Source organism: Convolutriloba macropyga, chromosome 6, assembly GCF_964194025.1.
Source record: "Convolutriloba macropyga chromosome 6, txConMacr16.3, whole genome shotgun sequence".
Lineage (NCBI taxonomy): Eukaryota > Metazoa > Xenacoelomorpha > Acoela > Convolutidae > Convolutriloba > Convolutriloba macropyga.
The window spans coordinates 12231862-12254092 of NC_134473.1; the positions used below are offsets into that span (position 1 = coordinate 12231862).

General features: G+C 36.5%; 1 protein-coding gene across 1 annotated transcript; it reads left to right on the forward strand.

Annotated features, from left to right (window-relative positions):
- The first annotated feature begins 238 nt into the window (after positions 1–238).
- LOC142340781 (uncharacterized) lies at positions 239–2234 on the forward strand. Its single transcript, XM_075391488.1, has 2 exons — positions 239–1091; positions 1588–2234. The coding sequence occupies exon 2, from the start codon at positions 1728–1730 to the stop codon at positions 2121–2123; it is 396 nt and encodes a 131-aa protein (XP_075247603.1). The 5' UTR covers positions 239–1091; positions 1588–1727; the 3' UTR covers positions 2124–2234.
- The last annotated feature ends 19997 nt before the right edge of the window (positions 2235–22231 follow it).

Below are 22231 nucleotides of genomic sequence, written 5' to 3' on the forward strand. Positions count from 1 at the left end.
CCCTCCCTTAGAGAACAACTGGTCTCGGGATAGTCTGATAATTTCCAGTCCACAAACGTCTGTACAATTTATAATCTAAAATTTTTCTGGGCCAGGGGTCACTTCTGTCTAGGAAGGTCTGATCAGAGAAGCTTCGAGCGCACTTCGAGAGAACACGAGATTTCAAGCGCACATAAGTCTGACTGATGACTAAAAAAATAGGCCAAAATAATTTACTTCGCTGCATTAATAACAGCCTGGTAAGTTCTCATCAGAAATTAACTTTACAGAGGTCAGCGAACTCTGGTAGTAGCACTCTTTCTTCACATTTATCTGGCTGCAAAGAGCAGGCAGTTTTTACATGTACCCGTGAACACACTGTTTGAGTGTGTTCATTAAAATAAGCTCTCAAAGTTGACAGAATTTAGAGCGCGACGAATTCGGTCGAATAAGACATACGGCTTGGCGGTTTTTCGCATAATTGGTGATGAATGCATTGCTCCAACGCAAATCACTAACCAGATTTTATACGTTCGAATGAACCAAGTCGAATAACATGTACGGTAAAATGTACTACAATATCTGGCCAACAACGACCAGATATTTTTTATAAATGACATAATCTTTGGCGCAGCGAAAAATTACATCAAATTTTTGCAAGTTATCAAGTAACTGCAGAAGCACCGCGCGCTTATTCTATCTAGACAGCCTTGCGTTTAAAAAAACCAAAATGGCCGATGAAACTACTGAACAACTTAGAAGTGTTCAAATTGACGACGTTAAAAAGAGCATACGAGATTCTGATCAGATTCCAATAACAGTTGGAAACAGGAAGCAACTTGTGCCACGTGACGCGTTTATGAGCGAAGGATGTCCTGCTAACGGCATTACTCGAATTCTGAGGGAAGAAAAAGATTTCACTCCCCAATTTGGGTTCATATCAATTCCCGAAGCTGACCAAGATGCCTTTGACGCTTTTGTTGATTTTTTGGAATTGAGAGACGAATTGATGCTGCCGAGGGATTCAGAAGCTTTGGAATCGGTTCTCAAATTGGCTCAAGGGATCTTGATAATAATTTGGGGAACTTTTGGCTAAAATAAAATATGCCCAGGTTTGAGAGGCTGCTTGCACATTAAGATTTAATAAAAGTTGGAGAGGGGTAGTTTCCCTAAAGATAGTTACATGCTTGAGATCACCAAAGTATTTTCATACGCCTACCCATGGTTTTTCCAAACCCAATATCGGCAACAACAGTCTTTTGATAATTTGACATCTAAAAGAGGAAGAGCTAAAACATTGAAGCTGTTTTATGTTGGGAATTGTGTTCAAAACAACCTTTAACGAATGTTTACTTAAAGTACACCCAAAATTGAACGGGTTGTTCTGTTTCTGTATGAATTTTTTTGCGTACAAAGCTGTTTTGGGCATTAAAAAAGACATGGCCAAAATGATCAACGACCCTATTTAAGGTTCAGGCCCCAAAAGTTATTTCTAAGTGTAGCAAAATCGAAAACGTTTTTTTTAATTAAAAGCGAGATAAATTTGAAAGCTTTTATATCAAGTGAAAATTATAAAGTCATAATAGATAACAAGATCTTTTTGTATAGATTTGAACTGCGAAGACCTGATAGTGCGATGTCAAGAACAGAAGATAATCAACAAAGCCAATCTAAACCCGGTTATCCTCGCCAAAACTGTCGACCAGCAATTCTACCAGACGACAAAACGAGCATATGTCGTGCTCGAAATGCGTTTTCACTACTCGTACGAGAGAACGAACACCGCGGCTGTCAAACATATGCGACTTTTTTTCAAACTGGGCCAGGAACTGAGTCGATTATTTTTGTTCATATTCGACCCTGATTCCGGATCTCAAGGTATGCAGTGGGTTTTCTACCCGCCCAACGACGGGGATAGGATGATTCTGGACTTCTACAAGGAGCCAGATAGATCCAAAGATGACTGGGATAGAGAGATGATAGCTTTGCGAGATCCAGGCAAGGCATCCGAGGCGTCTGATAGTTATCTGAGGACGATTCCAGAGATGTTTATAAGTTTACTGTCTCAGATGAAACTGAGATCGACAGAAAAAGAATTCTTGAATGCTGACTGGTGGTACGATATGATTGATGAGTGCAACTAAACACACGCAGAAGAAGAGGAAAAAACAAATTAATTAAAATTTGATCCAGGTTTAGATACCAGGTGGAGTTTCTTGTTCAAAGTTGTTTATAATCAGACAGTGAAACCGCACGCGGGGGGGGGGGGGGGTTGGTGGTGGTGGTGGTGGTGGGGGGTGGGGGTGGGGGTGGTAGGAGGCTCAAGAGAGAACTAATTCCAATTATCCGATTATATCTGATTTTGAACAATCTAAAGTCTCATTATAATTGAATTTTAACCTTATAAAGTTCTTGAGAAATGAAAGAGATTTCATGGTGACGAAAAAGTTGATAGTATGCAAAATTTATTTTACCTGAAATTTATTATTAATAATAAGTTAACATTCGTTTCTAGTTGTTATTACGACTCGAAGTGGAGTATTAGATAATGCCTTTTTTTAAATAAATTTTATTGGAGTGAATTTTGAAGCAGGGTATGAAACACGTGAAAAAAACTTGGAGTGATTTTGTTGCTGAACAAAATGAAGAGTAGAGCGAACAGAGAGTGGTTTTTGTTTATATCTCTGTTTTCTAGAGAGCGAGAAATTGAGGTGTGAAAACGTGCGGCATTTTGTTCACGTGCGGCATTTTAAAGCAGTACTCTTTTCATTTTTTGGTTAAGAGGTTTGGTTATAATTTCGTTTTAATTTTAGGCTAGTTTTGGTAGAGGTTTTACGGTTTCTGGAAATTCATATGAAATTTATGCTAATTCGGAGTTTTTTCATGAATTTTGCTGATCTTTCGCTTAATTTTTGCGATTTTTTTTTACAATTGTTTTGTTTCACTGCCTCACATATGGGTATCAAAAAGACCCTTATTACTTGAACAATTTGCAGATGACAAGTGATGACAATTTTGTGGATATGAAGCATTTTTTGTTGGAATATGACAAAAAAATGGCCAAAATTGAAACTATTTTTCTTGCAGTTTTTCTTTATTTTTTCTGTTTTTAGACAAGATTCCTAGCCCATTATGAATTGACTATTGCCTTGCGATCATCTGGATACCCTATTGGCTGAAATAACTTTTTTTGATTTTGTGCTTTTGTATTACTAAAAAATATATTAATTTTTTTCAGTTTCTTAGTCCAAGTTGCTTATAAGAGCTTATTTCATGATTTGGCTTTCAGAATTTTTAGAAAAATCTTATAATTGGTTTTAGTAGTTATTACTGGTTTAGATGAAAAATTTTTGGCAGAGACAGTTGTTTCGTTATCTAAAATTTATGCAAAAAATTCGATCAGATTTTGTATCATATTTTAACAGATTTGATTTTCTTGTTTTTACTTTTTTGTTTTATGGTTTTGTTTCAAGACAATCATAAGTTAGTGGAGACACGTTTATTCAGATCAGTAGTTGGATGGCGTTTAAATTGGATTTCAAAATCGAGTCGTTTCCGGAACTCTTCCGGCTATATTTGAAAATTATTTTTGATTACATCTCTTTGAAGCTCAGTTCGTCAATTCACTGAAATTTTATTCAGTATCCTGTGAACAAACATGCGGTGAACAAATTGCTAATCAACAGAAGAGATCAAGGTCGCTGTTTTACATTAAAGCAGGACTGCACTTATCATGCGATTTTAATTACTTTGTATAATATTTTTTTTGGATAATTTAACATCCCAGGTTGGAAAAAAGATTTTATCATAAAGGAGCATTGACTTCATAATTTAAAAATGCACAAGAATTTGATATATTTTATCTGAAAAAAATTCACATCAAACACAGCAAGCTGAATATAATAAAAGTTGAAGAGTGACGCAATTACCTGCACGTAAAACCTGCAACATTGTATAAGACATATCAGATCGCTAAGTAATGACTGATTGAAAATCAAAAAAAATGAAACCGCAAATGAATTATACAACACATGAGAGCTAGTCCCAGGAGTCATTGTTTAATTGAAAATCAGTGACTCCATTTTTTCAGTATGAACCGCCTAACACAGCGTTCTGGGTAACCTGCAAATGTTAAATACTTAGGTCATGAAACGAATTTTACATCTTTCACAATTTTGAAAATTGTGATTTGCGATTTTTTTGCCACTTTTTACACTTTATTAAAGCTTAAACTAGGTACAAACAAGGCCAAACGCTTCCCCTCGCCAGTCGTTTGAGAAGTACTCGTCCAACTTTGTCGCTTATGTTATATTGCTATCGTCCATCAAATAATGTTTTGGAGTCTCCTAAAATACCAATGATTGCGCTGATTCATGCATATTTCCCCTTTTGCAATTAGTTGCAAGTTTACTACCAAATTGCCACTCTTATAGTTTTTTTTTGAAAAAAACAATGCAATGAAGGGATCACGTCCAAACCTGTATTGTTACAAAAAAACCAAATTGCAGCAACTCATTAAATTCATCGCAACAAAGATTTTGGAACTCGGAGAATTCCGAAAGACTCAAAGGAAACCAAATCACAAAAAAATTTTAAAGGTTTTAAATTTGTTTTCATAATCTGCATATTTGAACGCCCTAGAAAACATCAGCGCCCGGTTTAGAGTTTCAGAATTCAGGTCATATTAATTATCTGAAAAAAATTGAAAAAACAAGCAAAGTGAGCTGAGCAGTTGCAACCATTTGAAGTTAATTCTTATATCTTGTCTTAAAAGTTATGCAACTAATTAGTGACACTTCTCGTCCTTTTCATTTTTGAAATTTTCGTCGAAGTTTTTTTTAAACAACCATTATGCTGCAATGCCCTAAAAATTAATCAAATGGTTATCAGTCCCTCTTAAAAACAACCATGAGGCTACTGATATATTATAAGCAGGCTGAAAAATCTTGATAAAGTGTTGCAACAATAACTTCCTGAAATCTGTTTACTATTGCAAACTTTAATACCGACCGCAAACCATTTTTTTCTTTTTTTAAATCAGCAACGGTTGAATTGAAAGCGTACTTTTGATAGTGAAGCAGTCTCAAAAAATTGAGGTGGTGCGTTGTAGTTTTGATCCACTGAAACTACGTAGGTTAGTTTTGTGGAAATACCAGCCAAGTCAGATAGATAAATCATACAAAAAAATATGCAATCAACAAGAAATGCAAGCTATAAAAAAATGCGGGACCATGCAATTTTGTTCAGTTAATTTCAACCAGTAGATAACCTTTGCACTTAGATGCATAAGAGATATCTTTCGAAAACTCTTTAAGATAACAAAAAAACTGTGGAGGTGTTTTGGTTTCCAAATTTGGAAGTTGAGCCACTATTGAAACTTTCACAATATAAGCAAAAGTGCTCTACAAAGAGCAGGTAAACGAAAAGTATACACAACAAATTATACACAAAAGGTCTTCATTTAGAATCTCATTAACGGACTCTCATCCATCCTTCTTAGGTAACTTGCTATTAAAACAGGTTAAGTTATCTTTACAAAATTCTCAATTTTTTACATAGTGAATCAGACGGACAATTTACACCAAAACAAAAAAGGACAACGACCTCAATTTTTTTTTCAGAAAAAAGTGAAATTAGATTTTACTCAACTTATCACCATAATCTTTAATTTTTCTTTTGTTTTTTCTGTATAGCAATTGCGAACAGAGAAAAAAATGAGCTCAATGAATATTCAGTCACTGGTTCATTCTAAACTTGAATTTCAATGAAATACCCACCACAATTTTTCTTCTGTATTTTCTAACAAAAAGGAAGATTAAACATTCTGATATAGCATTATTTCGTTTCTTTTTCCTGTATTTTGTATTTTTTCATATGTTGGTTTTTGTTCAATTGAAAAAAAAATGTTTCGCCGCGTTTTTGGGCGCTTTCAAATAAAATTTTTGGAATCAATTGATATCTCGCTTATATCTTTAAATTGGTTTTGCGAATTTGTCTCAATTTTCCACACAAACAGTGCCTCAGAGGAGCTGGACCACTGGCTGCACGAAATCAACCGTAGGTTAATTATGCTGCAGTTAAGGTTAATTTTTTGTAGTTAAAAACATTATGATGCAATGGCCAAAAAGTTAATCAAATGGTTACCGGTCCCACCTAAAAGCAACCATGAGGCCACTAATACAATATAAGCAGACGGAAAAATCTCGATAAAGTGTTGCAACTTTATAATTTATATATTTTCCTGTAATCTGTTGACTCGTGCAAACTTTAATACCGACCGAAAACAATTTTTGCTCTTTTTTAATTTAGCAACGTTTAAAATTAAAGCATGCTTGTGATGATGTAGCAGTCTGACAAAATTGAGTCGATGCGTTGTAGTTTGGATCCACTTTAACTACATGGGTTAATTTTTTGGAGATACCATCCGATTCTCTTCGATAAAGCAAACACAATAAATGCAATCACTATGAAATGAAGCTATGAAAAACGCGGGTCCATGCATTTTTGTGCAGTTAAATTCAACCAGTCGATAATCTTTGCATTTAGATGCATCAGAGATATCTTTAGAAAACTCTTTAAGATAACAAAAAAACTGTAGAGTTGTTTTTGATTTCAAAGCTGGACTATTGAAACTTTCACAATATAACCAAAAATGCTCTACAACGAGCAGGTAAAAGAAAAGTAGCCACAACCAATTATACACAACACATCTTCTTTTAGACTCTCATGAAAGGACTCTCAACTCTACTTCTCATCTATCCTTCTTAGGTAACTCTCTATCAAAACAGGTTGAGTTAGTTTTGGAAAATTCTCACTTTTTTAGATATTGAATCAGACGGACAATTTACACCAAAACATAAAACGAACAACAACCTCAAAATTCTTTTCAGAAAAAAGTGAAGTTAGATTTTACTCAACCTACTACCATAATCTTTTATTCTTATTTTTTTTATTTTTTCTGTATAGCAATTGCGAAGGGAGAAAAAAATGAGCTCAATGCATATTCAGTCACTGGTTCATTCCAAACTTGAATTTCAATGAAATACCCACCACAATTTTTCCTCTGTATTTTCTAACAAAAAAGAAGATTAAACATTCTGATATAGCATTATTTCGTTTCTTTTTCCTGTATTTTGCATTTTTTCATGTTCGTTTTTGTTCTATTGAAAAAAAAAATGTTGTTTCGCTGCTTTTGAGCGTTTTCAAATAAAATTTTTGAAATCAATTGATATCTTGCTTATATCTTTAAATTGGTTTTGCGAATTTGTCTCATCATTTTCTACACAAACAGTGCCTCAGAAAAGCTGGACTACTGGCTAAACGAAATCAACCGTAGGTTAATTATGCTGCAATTAAGGTGAATTTTTTGTAGTTAAAAACATTATGCTGCAATGCCCTAAAATATAATCAAATGGTTACCAGTTCCCCCTAAAAGCAACCATGAGGCCACTGATACAATATAAGCAGACAAGCAGACGGAAAAATCTTGATAAAGTGTTGCAACCTTATAACTGATTTATTTTCCTGAAATCTGCTGACTAATGCAAACTTTAATACCGACCAAAAACTATTTTTGCTCTTTTTTAATTTAGCAACGTTTGAATTGAAAGCGTACATTTGATGGTGTAGAAGTCTCAAAAAATTGAGTTGATGCGTTGTAGTTATGATCCACTAAAACTACGTAGGTTAATTTTGTGGAAATACCAGCCAAGTCAGATAGATAAATCAAACAAAAAAATACGGAATCAACATTAAATGCAAGCTATAAAAAAATGCGGGACCATTCATTTTTGTGGAGTTAAATTCAACCAGTCGATAACTTTTGCACTTAGATGCATAAGAGATATCTTTAGAAAACTCTATAAGATAAAAAAAAATGTGGAGGTGTTTTGGTTTCTAAAATTGGACGTTGAGCCACTATTGAAACTTTCACAATATAAGCAAAAATGCTCTACAACGAGCAGGTAAAAGAAAAGTAGACACGACAAATTATACACAAAAGAAGTTCATTTAGACACTCATTAAAGGAATCTTAACTCTCCTTCTCATCTATCCTCCTTAGGTAACTTGCTATTAAAACAGGTTGAGTTAAAATTGGAAAACTGACAAATTTTTACATAATGAATCAGATCAACAATTTACACTTAAACAATAACAAGGATTCTCGTTAATATGCGTTTGCACATGATGTTCTGACCCGAGGTCATCTACATTTTTGACAAAATTGTCAACCTAATGATGAGATAATTAAAAATAGATGTTTGAGTTTAAAAAAACCGTTACACAACCGAACTACTAATTGAAATACATAACACCACGCCTCATTACAGCGCTCAGAAGAGCTGCCATTAATAGACTAAGAGAAAAAGAACAAACATTGAAATGAGCACGAACATAACTTTTTTTAGCCAATGTGCTAAAAGAAGAGAAAAGAAACCAAATTTTGACCACTTACTAAACTTATATGAAAACGCTTATTGTCCAACAAACAAATCTTCTGTTACGACATGATATCAATGGATAAGTGTTTTTGAATTACAGTGAATCAGATGGAACCTCTCAATGATCATAACAAATAACAAGTTGACGAAAAGAACAAAAATTGAAAAGTATAAAATCTTTGAAAACGAACAATATCATGAACTTTAATTCTGTTCACTATATACTCACTGCATTGTGTAACATCCTTCATTTAATCCTTACTGAGAAGCCTATGACACCAGTCAGCATTTCAAGACTACATGAAGAATTTCAGAAAATTTCAGAAAAAATTGAGCGAGAAAAGTGTCAAACACAATAAATGAGAATTTTTTGGTAAAAAATTTTCTCTTTTCATATACTTTTCAATAGCAATGGCGTTGTTCTTTCCTTAACAACATGACTTCAAAAGTATAAAGTAATATAATACAACCACGAAATTTTTGAGAAAACAAGTTATATCAACGCCATTAATTTCAATGGCTTTCAACGGAAGTCAAAAAGTCGGCTGAGTTATACCTCTAAGAGAAAGAAATGATAGTTGGCAATCCAAAATAAAAGACGGGACATCACAATAAGTCTTAGACATGCAAAAATAACAACAAATAACAACAACAACAAATACATGCAATAACAAATACATTCAACAAATACATGCAAAAACCAGAATTTCATTAGAGAATTAAAAGAAGAAGCTTTTGAAGCTATTGAAACCATAATCGTTTCTCTGAAAAATTTATCTATGATGCATTGGAAGTCTTCTCTAAGCCAATGGGAACTATTAATGACGGGATAATGAGACAAGTGTCAAAAGGAACCAAAACTACAAAAATCCGAATTTTTTATGAAATTACGAAAACTCGTGTCATCGAAGTCATAAAACCATAGTTATTAGTTGAAACAGCTTACCAGATCAATTTTGCGTGCAATAAAAAGGAAAGGGGTCATGTCATTACTGAGATTTACTTACATATCATGGAAACAGGTTTAATAGAGGATAGCATTCAAAAAAGTTTCGAAATTTTTTTTAAAAGGTGTTAACAGCCACTCAATTCAATAGGTCAAAGAAACATAAGGATTTTTGTCAATCTTAAGTCATCTAAACTACACCACATAAATCTTATAATTATGAAAACGACAAAAAGCAGGCAAAACCCAAAAAAAATCAGTAGAAAAGTTTAAGAAAGTGTCGAAGCCATTTGAATCACAAAATTTTCTCTGTGAATATTATCTATGATCAATTGAAAATCTTCTCTAAGCCACTGGGAATGATCAACATCATTAAACTCTGATAAAAATTGAAAGGTAATCAAAATTACAAAAAAAATTACCAATAAATTTTTTTAAAAAAAAATATGAGAGCTCGTGGCATCAAAGTCATAAAACCAATAGTTAAAAGATAAAACCGCTAACTAGATTCACTTTAGATACAGTTGCAAAGCAAGAGGTCATTTTAAGACTGAGATTATTTTTGAAGTCTTAACAGCAACTAAATTCAAGAGCTTTCAAAGAAATCCGCAAATAACGCTACCTTATGCATCGATGGGAAGAGTGGGATGTTGGTCATCAAATTATTATCATTAAGACATCACAATAAATCTTATGACTATGAAGACATCGACAAATACAAGCAAAAACCAACAAAAGTATGCCAAATTTTCCAGAAGAAGGTGTCGAAGCTAATTAAACCATAATCTTTGCTCTGAACTTTATCCCTGAAAGTGTCGAAGCCACTTGAATCACAAAATTTGCTCCGCGAACGTTATCTATGATCACTTGAAAATCTTCTCTAAGCCACTGGGAAGGATCAACATTAGAATACTCTGATAAAAAATGAAAGGTATTCAAAATTACGAAAAGCAACGGAAACCATCATTTTTAGGATAATGGGAAAATATTTGAAAAGGAATCAAAATTACAAAAAAAATCCGATTTTTTTTGAAATTATGAAAACTCGTGTTATCGACGTCCTAAAACTAATAGTTATCAGATAAAACCACCTACCAGATTATTTTTGTTTGCATTAAAAAAGAAGGTGGTCCTATCATTGGTGAGCCTGACTTACTGTTCATGAAAATAGGTTTAGTATCGATTAAAAATTCATAAAAATTCGAAAAATTGATTTTTAAAGTCTTAGCAGCCATTAGCTGTCCACTAAAAGTACCCTATGGTTTTGCCTAATTCACAGTAGGAAGTTGATTGCACTTTTAGTCAGCGAATCTAATCCATAGGACTCCCAAAATTTTTTGAAGTCTTAAATGAAAATCAAAATTTATTTAAAAATTTCGAAAACACAGATTCGAAGACAAAAAAAAACACGAGTGATTCCTTGAAAACGAATATTTTGTTCATTGGGTATCAGTTGACTAATAATTACAATTGAATTTTACAGAACCTCAATATGAAAAGTGACTAGTCTCTAAGTGATTCAAAAACAATGAATAGGATATTTTTCTAAAAAAAAAACAGCTCTCAAACTGAATTCGACATTTTTTTGAAAGTAAACGTCCTCAAGACACCAGAACTAGTCTTTTTTATCGGTCTATTGGTACACAAAATTGCCTCAATTTGTAGCGTGAAAGGTATTTTTGAAATAATTTCTTTTTTGGAAAGGCCTTAATTTGAACAAAAATTTCGCTAAAAGTGAACAAAATCATGCAAATATTGCGTGTTCACACAAAATTTAATCCTAGATAACTCCTCAAAAAATACGAAATTCAAAAAAATAGAGTATGTAGTTCCTCCCCCAACAAGTGGGGTCGGAACAAAAAAAGAAAACGGTCTCAAAATTTTTTTCAGAAAAAAAGTGAAATTGGAATTTAATCATTGTATTACCATAATCTTTAATTCATAATTTTTTTTTGTTTTTTCTCTATAGCAATTGCGAAATAAGAAAAAAATGAGCTCAATATATATTCAGTCACTGGTTCAATCCAAACTTGAGTTTCAATGAAATAGCCACCACATTTTTCCCCGTGTATTTTCTTAACAAAAAAGCAGATTAAACGTTCTTGTATCGAAATAGTTTATTTTTTCCCTGTATTTTGTATTTTTTATGTGTTGGTTTATTGTTCAATTGAAAAAAAAATGTTTGGCTGCTATTTTGGGCGCTTTCAAATAAAATTTTTGAAATCAATTCAAATCATGCTTATATCTTTAAATTGGTTTGGCGGATTTGTCTCATCATTTTCTACACTCACTGTGCCTCAGAGGAGCTGGACTGTCTGCATGACATCAAGTGTTTAGATCTGTTTAGAAAAGGGCGCGTTGTTGCAGGTGGTGTCCAAAGAATTAATGGCTTTTCATTGCTCATGATAAAAAATCTAAAACTCAAACATAATTTCAAAGGTAGAAACCAAAGACAGATGCTTCTCATCCGAAGGATTTTCAGTTCTGGTTGATTTTCTTCCAATCGGAGCTTCATTTTGTAATTGATTTACTCTCACTCAATGAGTGGTGATATTTTACTGGTTAAGCGTGTTTAAATAGGATCTTGTCCAATGAGAGAGGAAACCAATAAATAAATATTTGATGTCGTGCAACAATCAAGTCAGAAGTAAAACTTGAAAAAACATTGATTTTTGTCCTTATCGCAACCAAAACGAGTTGGTTGTTCCCGCAACTTAAAACTGATATAAAAAAACTTAACAAACTGTCTAGAACAACGTAATTGAATCCTTATCTACATTCTCTTACATTTTATGGTTTACCCCTTGTTCAAAGAACAAAAACCTTCTTTCCCCAAAACAATTTTGAGGATAAAAGTCTCCCCTGTTACCGGCAAATAGTTTCTTTGTTCCAAAACTTGTGCGACGCACTGAAGAGAGCATCAGCGGTCAGTGCAACCATCAAGTGCCGAGCACAGTAAACAGAACCCGAAAGCTGGCAGCCGGTCAAGAAAAAGAAAAGACACAGAAAAGACACAGAAAAGACACAGAAAAGACACAGAAAAGACACAAAAAAAAGACAAGCAATTTTTTCAGCGACGAAGCCAAGTTTGGGTTACAAACGTCACCCCGACGAGAGGATCAAGTTTTTTTACTGGTTTCAGACGTCACCAGCAGAAGTCCGCCCGAGGTCTCAGACGTTACCTCTGATGTCCTGTTCCCCGGTTAGAGCCATCCAAAATCTCTACTTTTTTTCGACAAAAAGCCTCCAAAAAATTGATATTTGTCCCCCAAAAAGCTTATTTGTTACTATAACACCTCGATTCAAAAACCTCGACTAGTTTCATTATTTTCAAAGCGAGTTAAGGCAATTTTCTCATTTTTAAAGAAAAATCTGCGAAAAAAAAACACAAAAATCAGAGAAATGTTCCTTAAATCAGAAAATTCAAAAAACACAATTTAGTTTTCTGACTACATATCCGTTTCAATTGCGGAAAAAACTATTAAACCACTCTTTTGAATTGGTTTGTAATCAAAGAGAAAGCTATTTGCATCGATATATCCGATAAGTATCATATAAATAAGAAATGTCGGAGAAAATTTTTTGAATTCAGAAAATTCAAAAAACACAATTTAGTTTTCTGACTACATATCCGTTTCAATTGCTGAAAAAACTGTCAAACCACTCTTTTGAATTGGTTTGTAATCAAACAGAAAGCTATTTGCATCGATATATCCAATCAGTATCATATAAATAAGAAATGTCGGAGAAAATTTTTTGAATTCAGAAAATTCAAAAAACACAATTTAGTTTTCTGACTACATATCCGTTTCAATTGCGGAAAAAACTATTAAACCACTCTTTTGAATTGGTTTGTAATCAAACAGAAAGCTATTTGCATCGATATATCCAATCAGTATCATATAAATAAGAAATGTCGGAGAAAATTTTTTGAATTCAGAAAATTCAAAAAACACAATTTAGTTTTCTGACTACATATCTGTTTCAATTGCGAAAAAAACTATTAAACCACTCTTTTGATTTGGTTTGCAATCAAACAGAAAGCTATTTGCATCGATATATCCAATCAGTATCATGTAAATGGGAAATGTCAGAAAAAATTTTTTGAAATCATAAAATTCAAAAAACACAAGTTAATTTTCTGACCACATATTCATTTGAATTGTCGAATAAACCACTAAACAAACCCCTAAGACAATTCATTGTCAGTCTGTTTGATTGTTTTACCTGTATAGGGAAGTAAATAGAAAGTCTTTAGGCGCCACACCAAATATCAAAACTTTCATTTGACAAAAATAAATACCATTTTATTTTTTTTTGGAAAAAACTTCCAAAACTTTTGCAGAAGTCCTCGGTCTCAGACGTTGCGGTCTGCGAAGTCCCTTTATCCCTATTGGTTTCAGACGTTACCATCAGCAGAAGAGGAGTTTTCAAAGAAAATTGTTTCCAGTAGTCACCAGAAATTTTGATGTCTTTTTTCCTACTTTCAATTTCCTTCTGAAAGGCAGATCTCAGACGCTAATTGTCGGAGAGAGCTTTGAGAATTTAATACAGTCAATGCATTTTGTAAATAACGAAGACAGAGTGATAAAAAGCAGATAAAGTTGCACAGTTTTGAAGAAAACGAAAAGTTTTGCAAAACCCGGAAAAGACAATTTCCAAAAGAATTCTAAAGTTTCCCACAATATGACTCGTCTCTGCAACTTTCTAGCATTCAGTAGCCCTTCTGTAGCCCTTGTTGCCTAAACGCATCGCATTTTGCTAAATTCTTATCTTTAGCCGTCAAAACAACAATAAACTCCTAGAAAAAGAACAGGTTTCAAAGTTATAAATTCGCAAAAAAACTGTGAGAGGTATTTTTTAATCATAGTGCTTGGTTAGGGTTAGGGAGCTAAGGAAAGTTTCTTGGGTAGTTTTATAAGTTTGGTAATTGATTCGTATTTGAGAGAAAAAGACGAATTTATTGAAGTTTTTAAGAAAAAGGAGTTTAATGTAACAATTATTTGAGTTCTGGTCTAATTTTGGTTCAATTGCATAATTGTTGCAAGGCACAGTTTTCCTGTAAACCACAGTAGCCACACATACTAGTTCAAACAGTTAACGTCAGCTATTTAAGCGAAACTTGTGTTATTTCAACAAAAAACAAGCAATTATTTAGGTCTGTTGAACGAAAAACGGTTAAAACGCGCGAACGTTCGGAAAAGCTTTTAGGTTTTTTTTAGTGCAAAAAGCTAGATTTAGCACACAAAACACATTCTAGGACATCATTTTTGAGAAAAGTTGCGTCGCTGGTCTTTTGAACAGGAAAAAACTAGGATCATTAGCATTCAAACCTTAGACAACCTTTTTTCACATCAAAAAATTTGCGTCGCTCCGGTTCTCAAAGCCGTTTTTCACCTTCAGTAACGAGCTTACTCACCAACATCATCAACAATCAGCTACAACAGAGCAGCAGCCACCAATATGTCGAAGCAGAACAGCGCTGAATGTCAGTTTGCCATCAATATGTTCAAAGCGACAGAAATGTCAATGAAAAAACTGCTCGATCTCCTTGAGAAAACTGTGGAGCAGAAAAAGAGTTTCCGATCATTGTCTTTGATGATCAACAAAATCAAAGGCCAGGAAACAGAGCTGAAGAAACTCTCAGAGGAAGTGATGAGACAGCAGCCACATCAAAGCACTGCATCATCTATATTGAATAGGCAAACGGCACTAATAACTCGCCTCAATGAACTGGAACTGCGAGTCGATCTGTTGGACGACGATGGCCAGCTCAGTCAGTCTTCCAGTCGCATTAGAGATGATGTCAGCATGATCTCCAGCAGATGAAACCTGTCTCGGCACTCAACACCTGCGCCCAGTGACGACAAGGAACGAATCCAGCATCAACGCGATATAGAAGAAAAGCAGACCAGCAGTAACCTCTTCAATCAGCCGCCCCCAATACCACCACGGCCAAGACAACCATCAATGTTTCTACAAACATCTAATGAACCAGGACTTCAAATTCAGCATGTGCATGAAGCCCACCAAAGAAATCCTAAAAAGGAAGTTCATAAAAGTCTTCTAAAATCGAAAAATAACCTTGAAAACCAAACAAACGCTCCGAATCCTTTTCCCTGCTTTGACAAAGATACCAGCCAAGATTTCACTTCTCCAACAAGATCAGGGAAACTCGAAATTGCCTCCAACCTGGTAAATAGAGATGTCTGCGATATTGAAACAGCTCAAATCAGCTTGAGTGACAACTTTGACACGTCGCAGAACCTTTTGCCTCCATTCCAAAATTTGAACCTTTCAGGTAATCACTCACTTTCAAACCCCTTCAATTTGGCAGATCCAACAATTCAATTACAGGCAGATGGTCTATTTGCCCAAAACTCGGTATTGGAGAAAACCTTTAATTTAAACTTGCCAAATCAAAGCAATAATCAGGATTCAACTGCCAACAGAAATCCTCTATACCATAATTTTCCCAATCTGCAGCAGGATTTTGGACCTTCTCAAATTCAAATAGGAACAAGTGGATACCTCGATAGTCAACTGTTGAACTGTGATCTGCAAAAACTCCCCTGCTTACCCACAGTGGCAAACAGAACCTCGCATCTCCCAAGTAGAACTGATAAAATAGTCACAGAAAACAGTTGCCTACAATCCAATCATTGTATTAATCCTATAACTGGGGTACAATCCGCAGGTTTCCCTCCAATTACTGTGCCCCTGATGGAACAACAGCATCAAAATACCGTCTTAAATCCTGCAGCTCCTAATTTTCTGCCAAACCAGGTAGCTCCACAATCAAACGGAATTGCGGCTCCTGTGCAATTTCCACAACCTGTTAACAGTCAACATGGAATTGCCAGCACTTCCCCAGTTAAACAATGTGTGACACATTCCAGTCAGTTGTGTAACAACCAGTTTATTCATGGCTCACAAGCTCCATCGAACTTTCAAGCTCCAGTAACTTCCACGATCCATGCCCCAATGTGCATTAATCAACCACTAAATCCTGTCGGACAAAATCAGTTAAGCCAGCCTTCAATTAACCAGAGTTTACTTCCCACTGTCAATCAACACATAAGCTCAGTATACTCGAACCCAAATGTAACACAGGAAAAAAGAAATGTTGATTTCAAACATTCAATCAAATTGCCACCTTTGAAACTTCAGAATTTCAATGGTGACCCTATCCACTTTCACGAGTGGATCAATAACTTCAACACGATGATTCACAACGACCCTTCCATTACAGACACGCATCGTATAACCTACTTGCAGAATTCTGTAATTGGGAAAGCAAAGGACTTGATCCATGTTTATTCCTGCGATCCATCTTATTATCAGACAGCACTGAATGAAATAATTCGACATTTCGGTGATCGTACGATAATTGTGAATACGTTCATTAACCAGCTCGAAAACTGGCAAATGAACTTCCAAAACAAGCAAAGCTTCATTGCCTTTTCGTCATTTTTGAAAAGACTTGTGCAAGCCTTCCAATACCTTGGATTTACAGCAGACCTCCAGTCTACAACACTCATTAAGAAAGCCAAAGAGAAAACACCACATCATTTGGTTCTGAAATGGACTGAACATTGTCCTACCGAGCTCAGCTCAGACCCGACTCTCGTCGATTTTCAACAATGGTTAGAGCTCCAAGCTCAAGTCTACGACAAAGTGAGTCGAGAAAGCAATCAAAGAACCATCAGTTCTCAAGCCTCAAAGTTTGTCAACTTGAACAACCTACAAACCAAGCCATACAAAAGCAACCTCCCATTGTCAGTCAACAACGCATCAGTGGAAAACAGTAGAAAACATTGGAACTTTGCGTCTCAGCAAAAACAACCGTCAACTTCGCAAAACGTTCCGAATAAAACTTTTAACACAAAACGATCTTGCGAGAAGTGCAAACAAGAACACAGCATTGCCACTTGCCCTGAGTATCAGTTGTGCTCACCAGGTGATCGATACAACCTTGTCAGCCAAAGCAATTTGTGTACAAACTGCTTGAGCAACAAACACCACAAACAATCGTGCCCATCGCAAAAACGATGTCAGGTTTGCAGTGGATTCCACCACACAACTCTTCATGATCCACACAACTCTTCATGATCCACCACACAACTCTTCAACACAAAACGATCTTGCGAGAAGTGCAAACAAGAACACAGCATTGCCACTTGCCCTGAGTATCAGTTGTGCTCACCAGGTGATCGATACAACCTTGTCAGCCAAAGCAATTTGTGTACAAACTGCTTGAGCAACAAACACCACAAACAATCGTGCCCATCGCAAAAACGATGTCAGGTTTGCAGTGGATTCCACCATACAACTCTTCATGATCCTGCCAAGCAAATCAAACGCCCTGCAGCAGCCTTTTCTACTGAAGTTGTTTCTGGTAGCAATCCAACAGCTTATTCTAGTAGTAACGATTCAAGTCAAAATCCAAATACATCTTCTCAACAGAAAAGTCGAACAAACAAAGCCCCCAACAGCCGTTATGGCCAAATTTTCAACAACCAAAGCCAGCAAAACGTGCAACGACGTAATTTAAACGGCAATGCAATTAACCAATCGTTCAGCATTAACCAATGCTCAGAAACACCGAAGAATTGGTATGACCAATTGCAGCTTATTCCTTCTTCACACCTCAAGGGGAATAAAGCATTCGATACCTACGCCCTCATAGATCCCGGTAGCCAATTCAGCTTTGAATTGGACGCCATAGCTGAATTTCTTGAGCTTCCCCGTGAAACTCAACAGTCAGTACCACTACAATTTCTCAATACAGAGAACAGCATGTCCCTCTCAGAAATTGTTGAGCCAGTCACAATAACTCCATATAAGTCAAATGAAATATCGTTTGAACTCTCTCGGACGTTCAGCACCCCGTCTCTGAACGTCGCAGCTGCAAAAATTTTTGAACTTAATCAAATTTGTGATGCCTTCAACAGTTTGCGCCACATACATTTCCCAAATATTGCCGATGGCAAAATCGGCGCCCTCCTCGGTGTTAACGCATTCGCATTCACCTACCCTACACATGTTATACCTGGCAATCAAAATCAACCGTTTGGTGTGAAAACTAAACTTGGTTGGACCCTCGCTGGTGAATATGAGAATTGTATCTCAGCCACCACTCAACAGCCCCCAAGTCAGCAGAAGAAATTTATTTTCAATGTCTCAAGAAACAGAACAGATGAACCCGGACTTGACGAACTTGTTCAACAGTTCTGGAGTATTGAAGCAGATGGCATTCAGAAGGACCGTGAACAAGTTTACACAAAGCAAGAAGAACAGTTTCTTGATATTTTGAAGAACTCCATCAATCACAATGGTGAGAGATATGAAATCAAACTGCCCTGGAAATCAGAAATAAAGTTGGAAAAAAACTTCTATTCTGCACTGAACCAAGTCAAAAGCCTCAACACACGCCTTCAGCGTAAACCTTCGTTGCAAGAAAAATACAATAAGACTCTCTTGACAGACCTCGAGAAAAACTATGTCAAACCGGTGGAAATGCAAGATCCTCAACCAGACAGAATTTGGTACCTGCCACACCATCCTGTGGAAAATATCAATAAGCCCGGAAAAGTCCGCCGAGTTGCAAATGCCGCATCAAAATTCCGCGGCCAATTGCTTAATTCAAACCTTCTTACTGGACCAGATCTCCTTAATAACCTTTTAGGTGTCCTTATGAGATTTCGAGAACATCCCGTGGCGGTCCTTGCGGACATCGAAGGCATGTTTATGCAAATCGCCATCCATCAGTTTGATCAATCTGCTCTTCGATTTCTCTGGTTAGCAGACAATCAGATACAACAGTACCAATTTACCAGACTCATCTTTGGAACAAATTGCTCGCCTTCGTGCGCAATATACGTTCTTAACCATTGTGTCAAAGAGAAAAGTCAACAGTTCCCAGAAGCACTCAAAGCTGTCAGAAAGCACTTTTACATGGATGACTACATCCAATCACATGCAACAGAAAAAAGACGCTTGTAATGCAGTTCTTGAAACAAAACATTGTCTAAAAACAGGTGGGTTTCGACTCACAAAATTTGTTTCAAACAGCTCTATAGTCCTAAACCAAATCCCTCCAGATGACAAAGACAAGCAGACAGATATTGTTCGAGTTCTTGGTGTTAAATGGAATCTTGAGAAAGACTGTTTTCTTATGAAACCTCTCGCTGATTTCCCAAAAGATGCGTTAGCGTACACTCAACGTAAGATCTTTTAGTCTTGTCTCCTCGATCTTCGACCCAATTTGGATAATTTCGCCATCAACGATCCGTTTCAAAATAGTTCTTCAAGAACTGTGGAAACTTGGGGAAAAATGGGATGAACAAATTGCCCCTCAAGTAGTTAAACCACTTCAAAAGAGTTTGGACTTTTACTTTTCTTCACCAGAAGTGACATTGAACAGAACTCTCAATAAGAGTTGCCATTCACCAGAAAGTGAAAATGAAATCCACGTATTTGTCGACGCCTCAGCTGTAGCGGTTGCAGCCGTTGCATACTTGAAAACAGTTCCTAACTTAGCCACTGATGTTGAAACTTGTTATTTAATAGGCAAATGCAAAGTTGCTCCCATTAAACAAATCAGCATACCCAAATTAGAGTTGGAAGCCGCAGTCATCGGAGTGCGCATCCTTTCAACCATCATGAAAGAGTCATCATTTCACATTACTCGTTCTACACTCTGGACAGATAGTCAAGTAGTACTTGACTGGTTATCCCCAACCAAGAAACAACCTCTTTTTGTTGCGAATCGCCTCAAAGAAATCCTTGCATCAACTGATGCTTACCAATGGAAACACGTTACCACCAAAGAAAATCCAGCTGACCACGGGACCCGTGGTCTCAATCCAGACGAAATACCAGCCAAGTGGCTAACAGCGCCAGCATTTCCCTCCACAAGACAGCTCAGTGCTCCTGAAAACTCTCCAAAGCATGTGCTAGCAACGCATGAAATTTCACGCAATTTGTCGGAGCAAATAATCGACCCGACACGGTTCTCAACTTGGAACAAGTTGCTCCTGACTTTAGCAACAGTCTTCAATTTGGTCTTTCGGATTAGAAAACAAAGGCCTAAAGATCAGCAGTATATGACAGATGACGTCATTCTTGCAAGAAATCGGCTGATCAAAATGTCGCAGCAAAATTTCTTCTTCTCAACAATCCAATGCTTCGATCATGCGGAAGATTGCAATTTGCGCCAGATAACCTCGAAGTCGAGAAATTTCCGATTATACTGCACGCAAAAGACAAGATAGCGAGACTCTATATAGAGCATGCACACAACATTTGCGTTCACCAAGGAACAGAGCCAGTGAAAGCTTTTGTGCAGCAAAGATACCACATCATTGGCCTCAGGAAAACACTTTTGAGTATAAAGTACCGATGTTTTCTCTGCAGACGATTTGCCGCTCAAAACATTCAACCTGTCATGGCTCCCCTTCCTGATGCCGTTTTCCGACAGACTCTACTCAGTATCCTTTCGCGAACAGCGGAGTCGACTTTTTTGGACCCTTTTATATAGAAGATGCCAAAAGACAGATTGAAAAACACTACGGCCTCATCTTCACTTTCCTGGTTACTAGGTGTGTCCATCTAGAAGCTTGTCCCGATCTCAACACTCACACTTTTCTAAACGCTTATCGACGTTTTGTAAGCCGCAGATGTCAGCCAACAACAATGCTTAGTGACAATGGCAAGACATTTATTGGTGCATCTGAGGAACTAAAAAGATCTGTGAAACGTCTCGACAACGACAAAGTCTACAAAGCAATGGCAGCAACGAACACAACCTGGAAGTTCAATCCTCCCTATGGACCTCATTTTGGCGGTATTTGGGAGCGCTTGATCCAGACCGCGAAGCGCACTCTTTTGATCATTCTAGGCTCCAGAAGATTGTCGCTTGATGTGTTCAGGACAATTCTGGTCGAGACCGAAGCTATATTGAACTCTAGACCACTAACGATTGTCGCTGACCTTCCGGAAAATGAAATGCCTCTCACGCCAAACCATTTTCTGATTAACAGACCGTTCAATTCTCTCCCACCAGGAAAGTTCGACAGCCAAGAACCCGCCAGTTTCAAGTCTTGGAAGAATATGCAGCAAATGGTGAACCATTTCTGGAAACGACTCGTCAAGGAGTATCTTCCGACACTGTTAAAGAGGTCCAAATGGAGCGATAGTGGTCAAACACCACTGAGAGTCAACGACATTGTCTGGATTCTGAAAGATATGACTCCACGTGGAATTTGGCCCCTTGGACGTGTTCTCGAAGTCTACCCTGGACGAGATGGACAACACCGTGTGGTGAAGGTGAAAACGGCTTACGGCACGTACGTTCGCCCGGTCTCCACGCTCGCACGCGTTTTGGCTTATCAGCCCAATTTTTTTCTTGACCTTTTTCGAAACGGTTTTCTAGGCAACTTGGGTTACACCCCCTTCGACGATCTGGTCAAACGTCTGTGATGTGTTAGTTGGCCTCCTCTTTCCCCTGGAGCATGTCGTGCAACAATCAAGTCAGAAGTAAAACTTGAAAAAACATTGATTTTTGTCCTTATCGCAACCAAAACGAGTTGGTTGTTCCCGCAACTTAAAACTGATATAAAAAACTTAACAAACTGTCTAGAACAATGTAATTGAATCCTTATCTACATTCTCTTACAATTGAAGTTAAGGTTTTATGAATCATCTTTTGAATCATCAAGTTTTTCTCGATTCCCTGGGCTCTTGACAGCACGCAAGATCTATGCGCAATTTGTGTGCAGGCAAGGTACAGTTTTAACTTGGAATAATTTAAATTAATTGCCGTGGGTGAGTAACTAAATGAGATTTTGTCTACTCACTAAGA

Bases quoted from the DNA above. Each gene is read 5' to 3' on its own strand.
- LOC142340781 (XM_075391488.1), top strand. From the start codon at position 1,728: ATGCGTTTTCACTACTCGTACGAGAGAACGAACACCGCGGCTGTCAAA.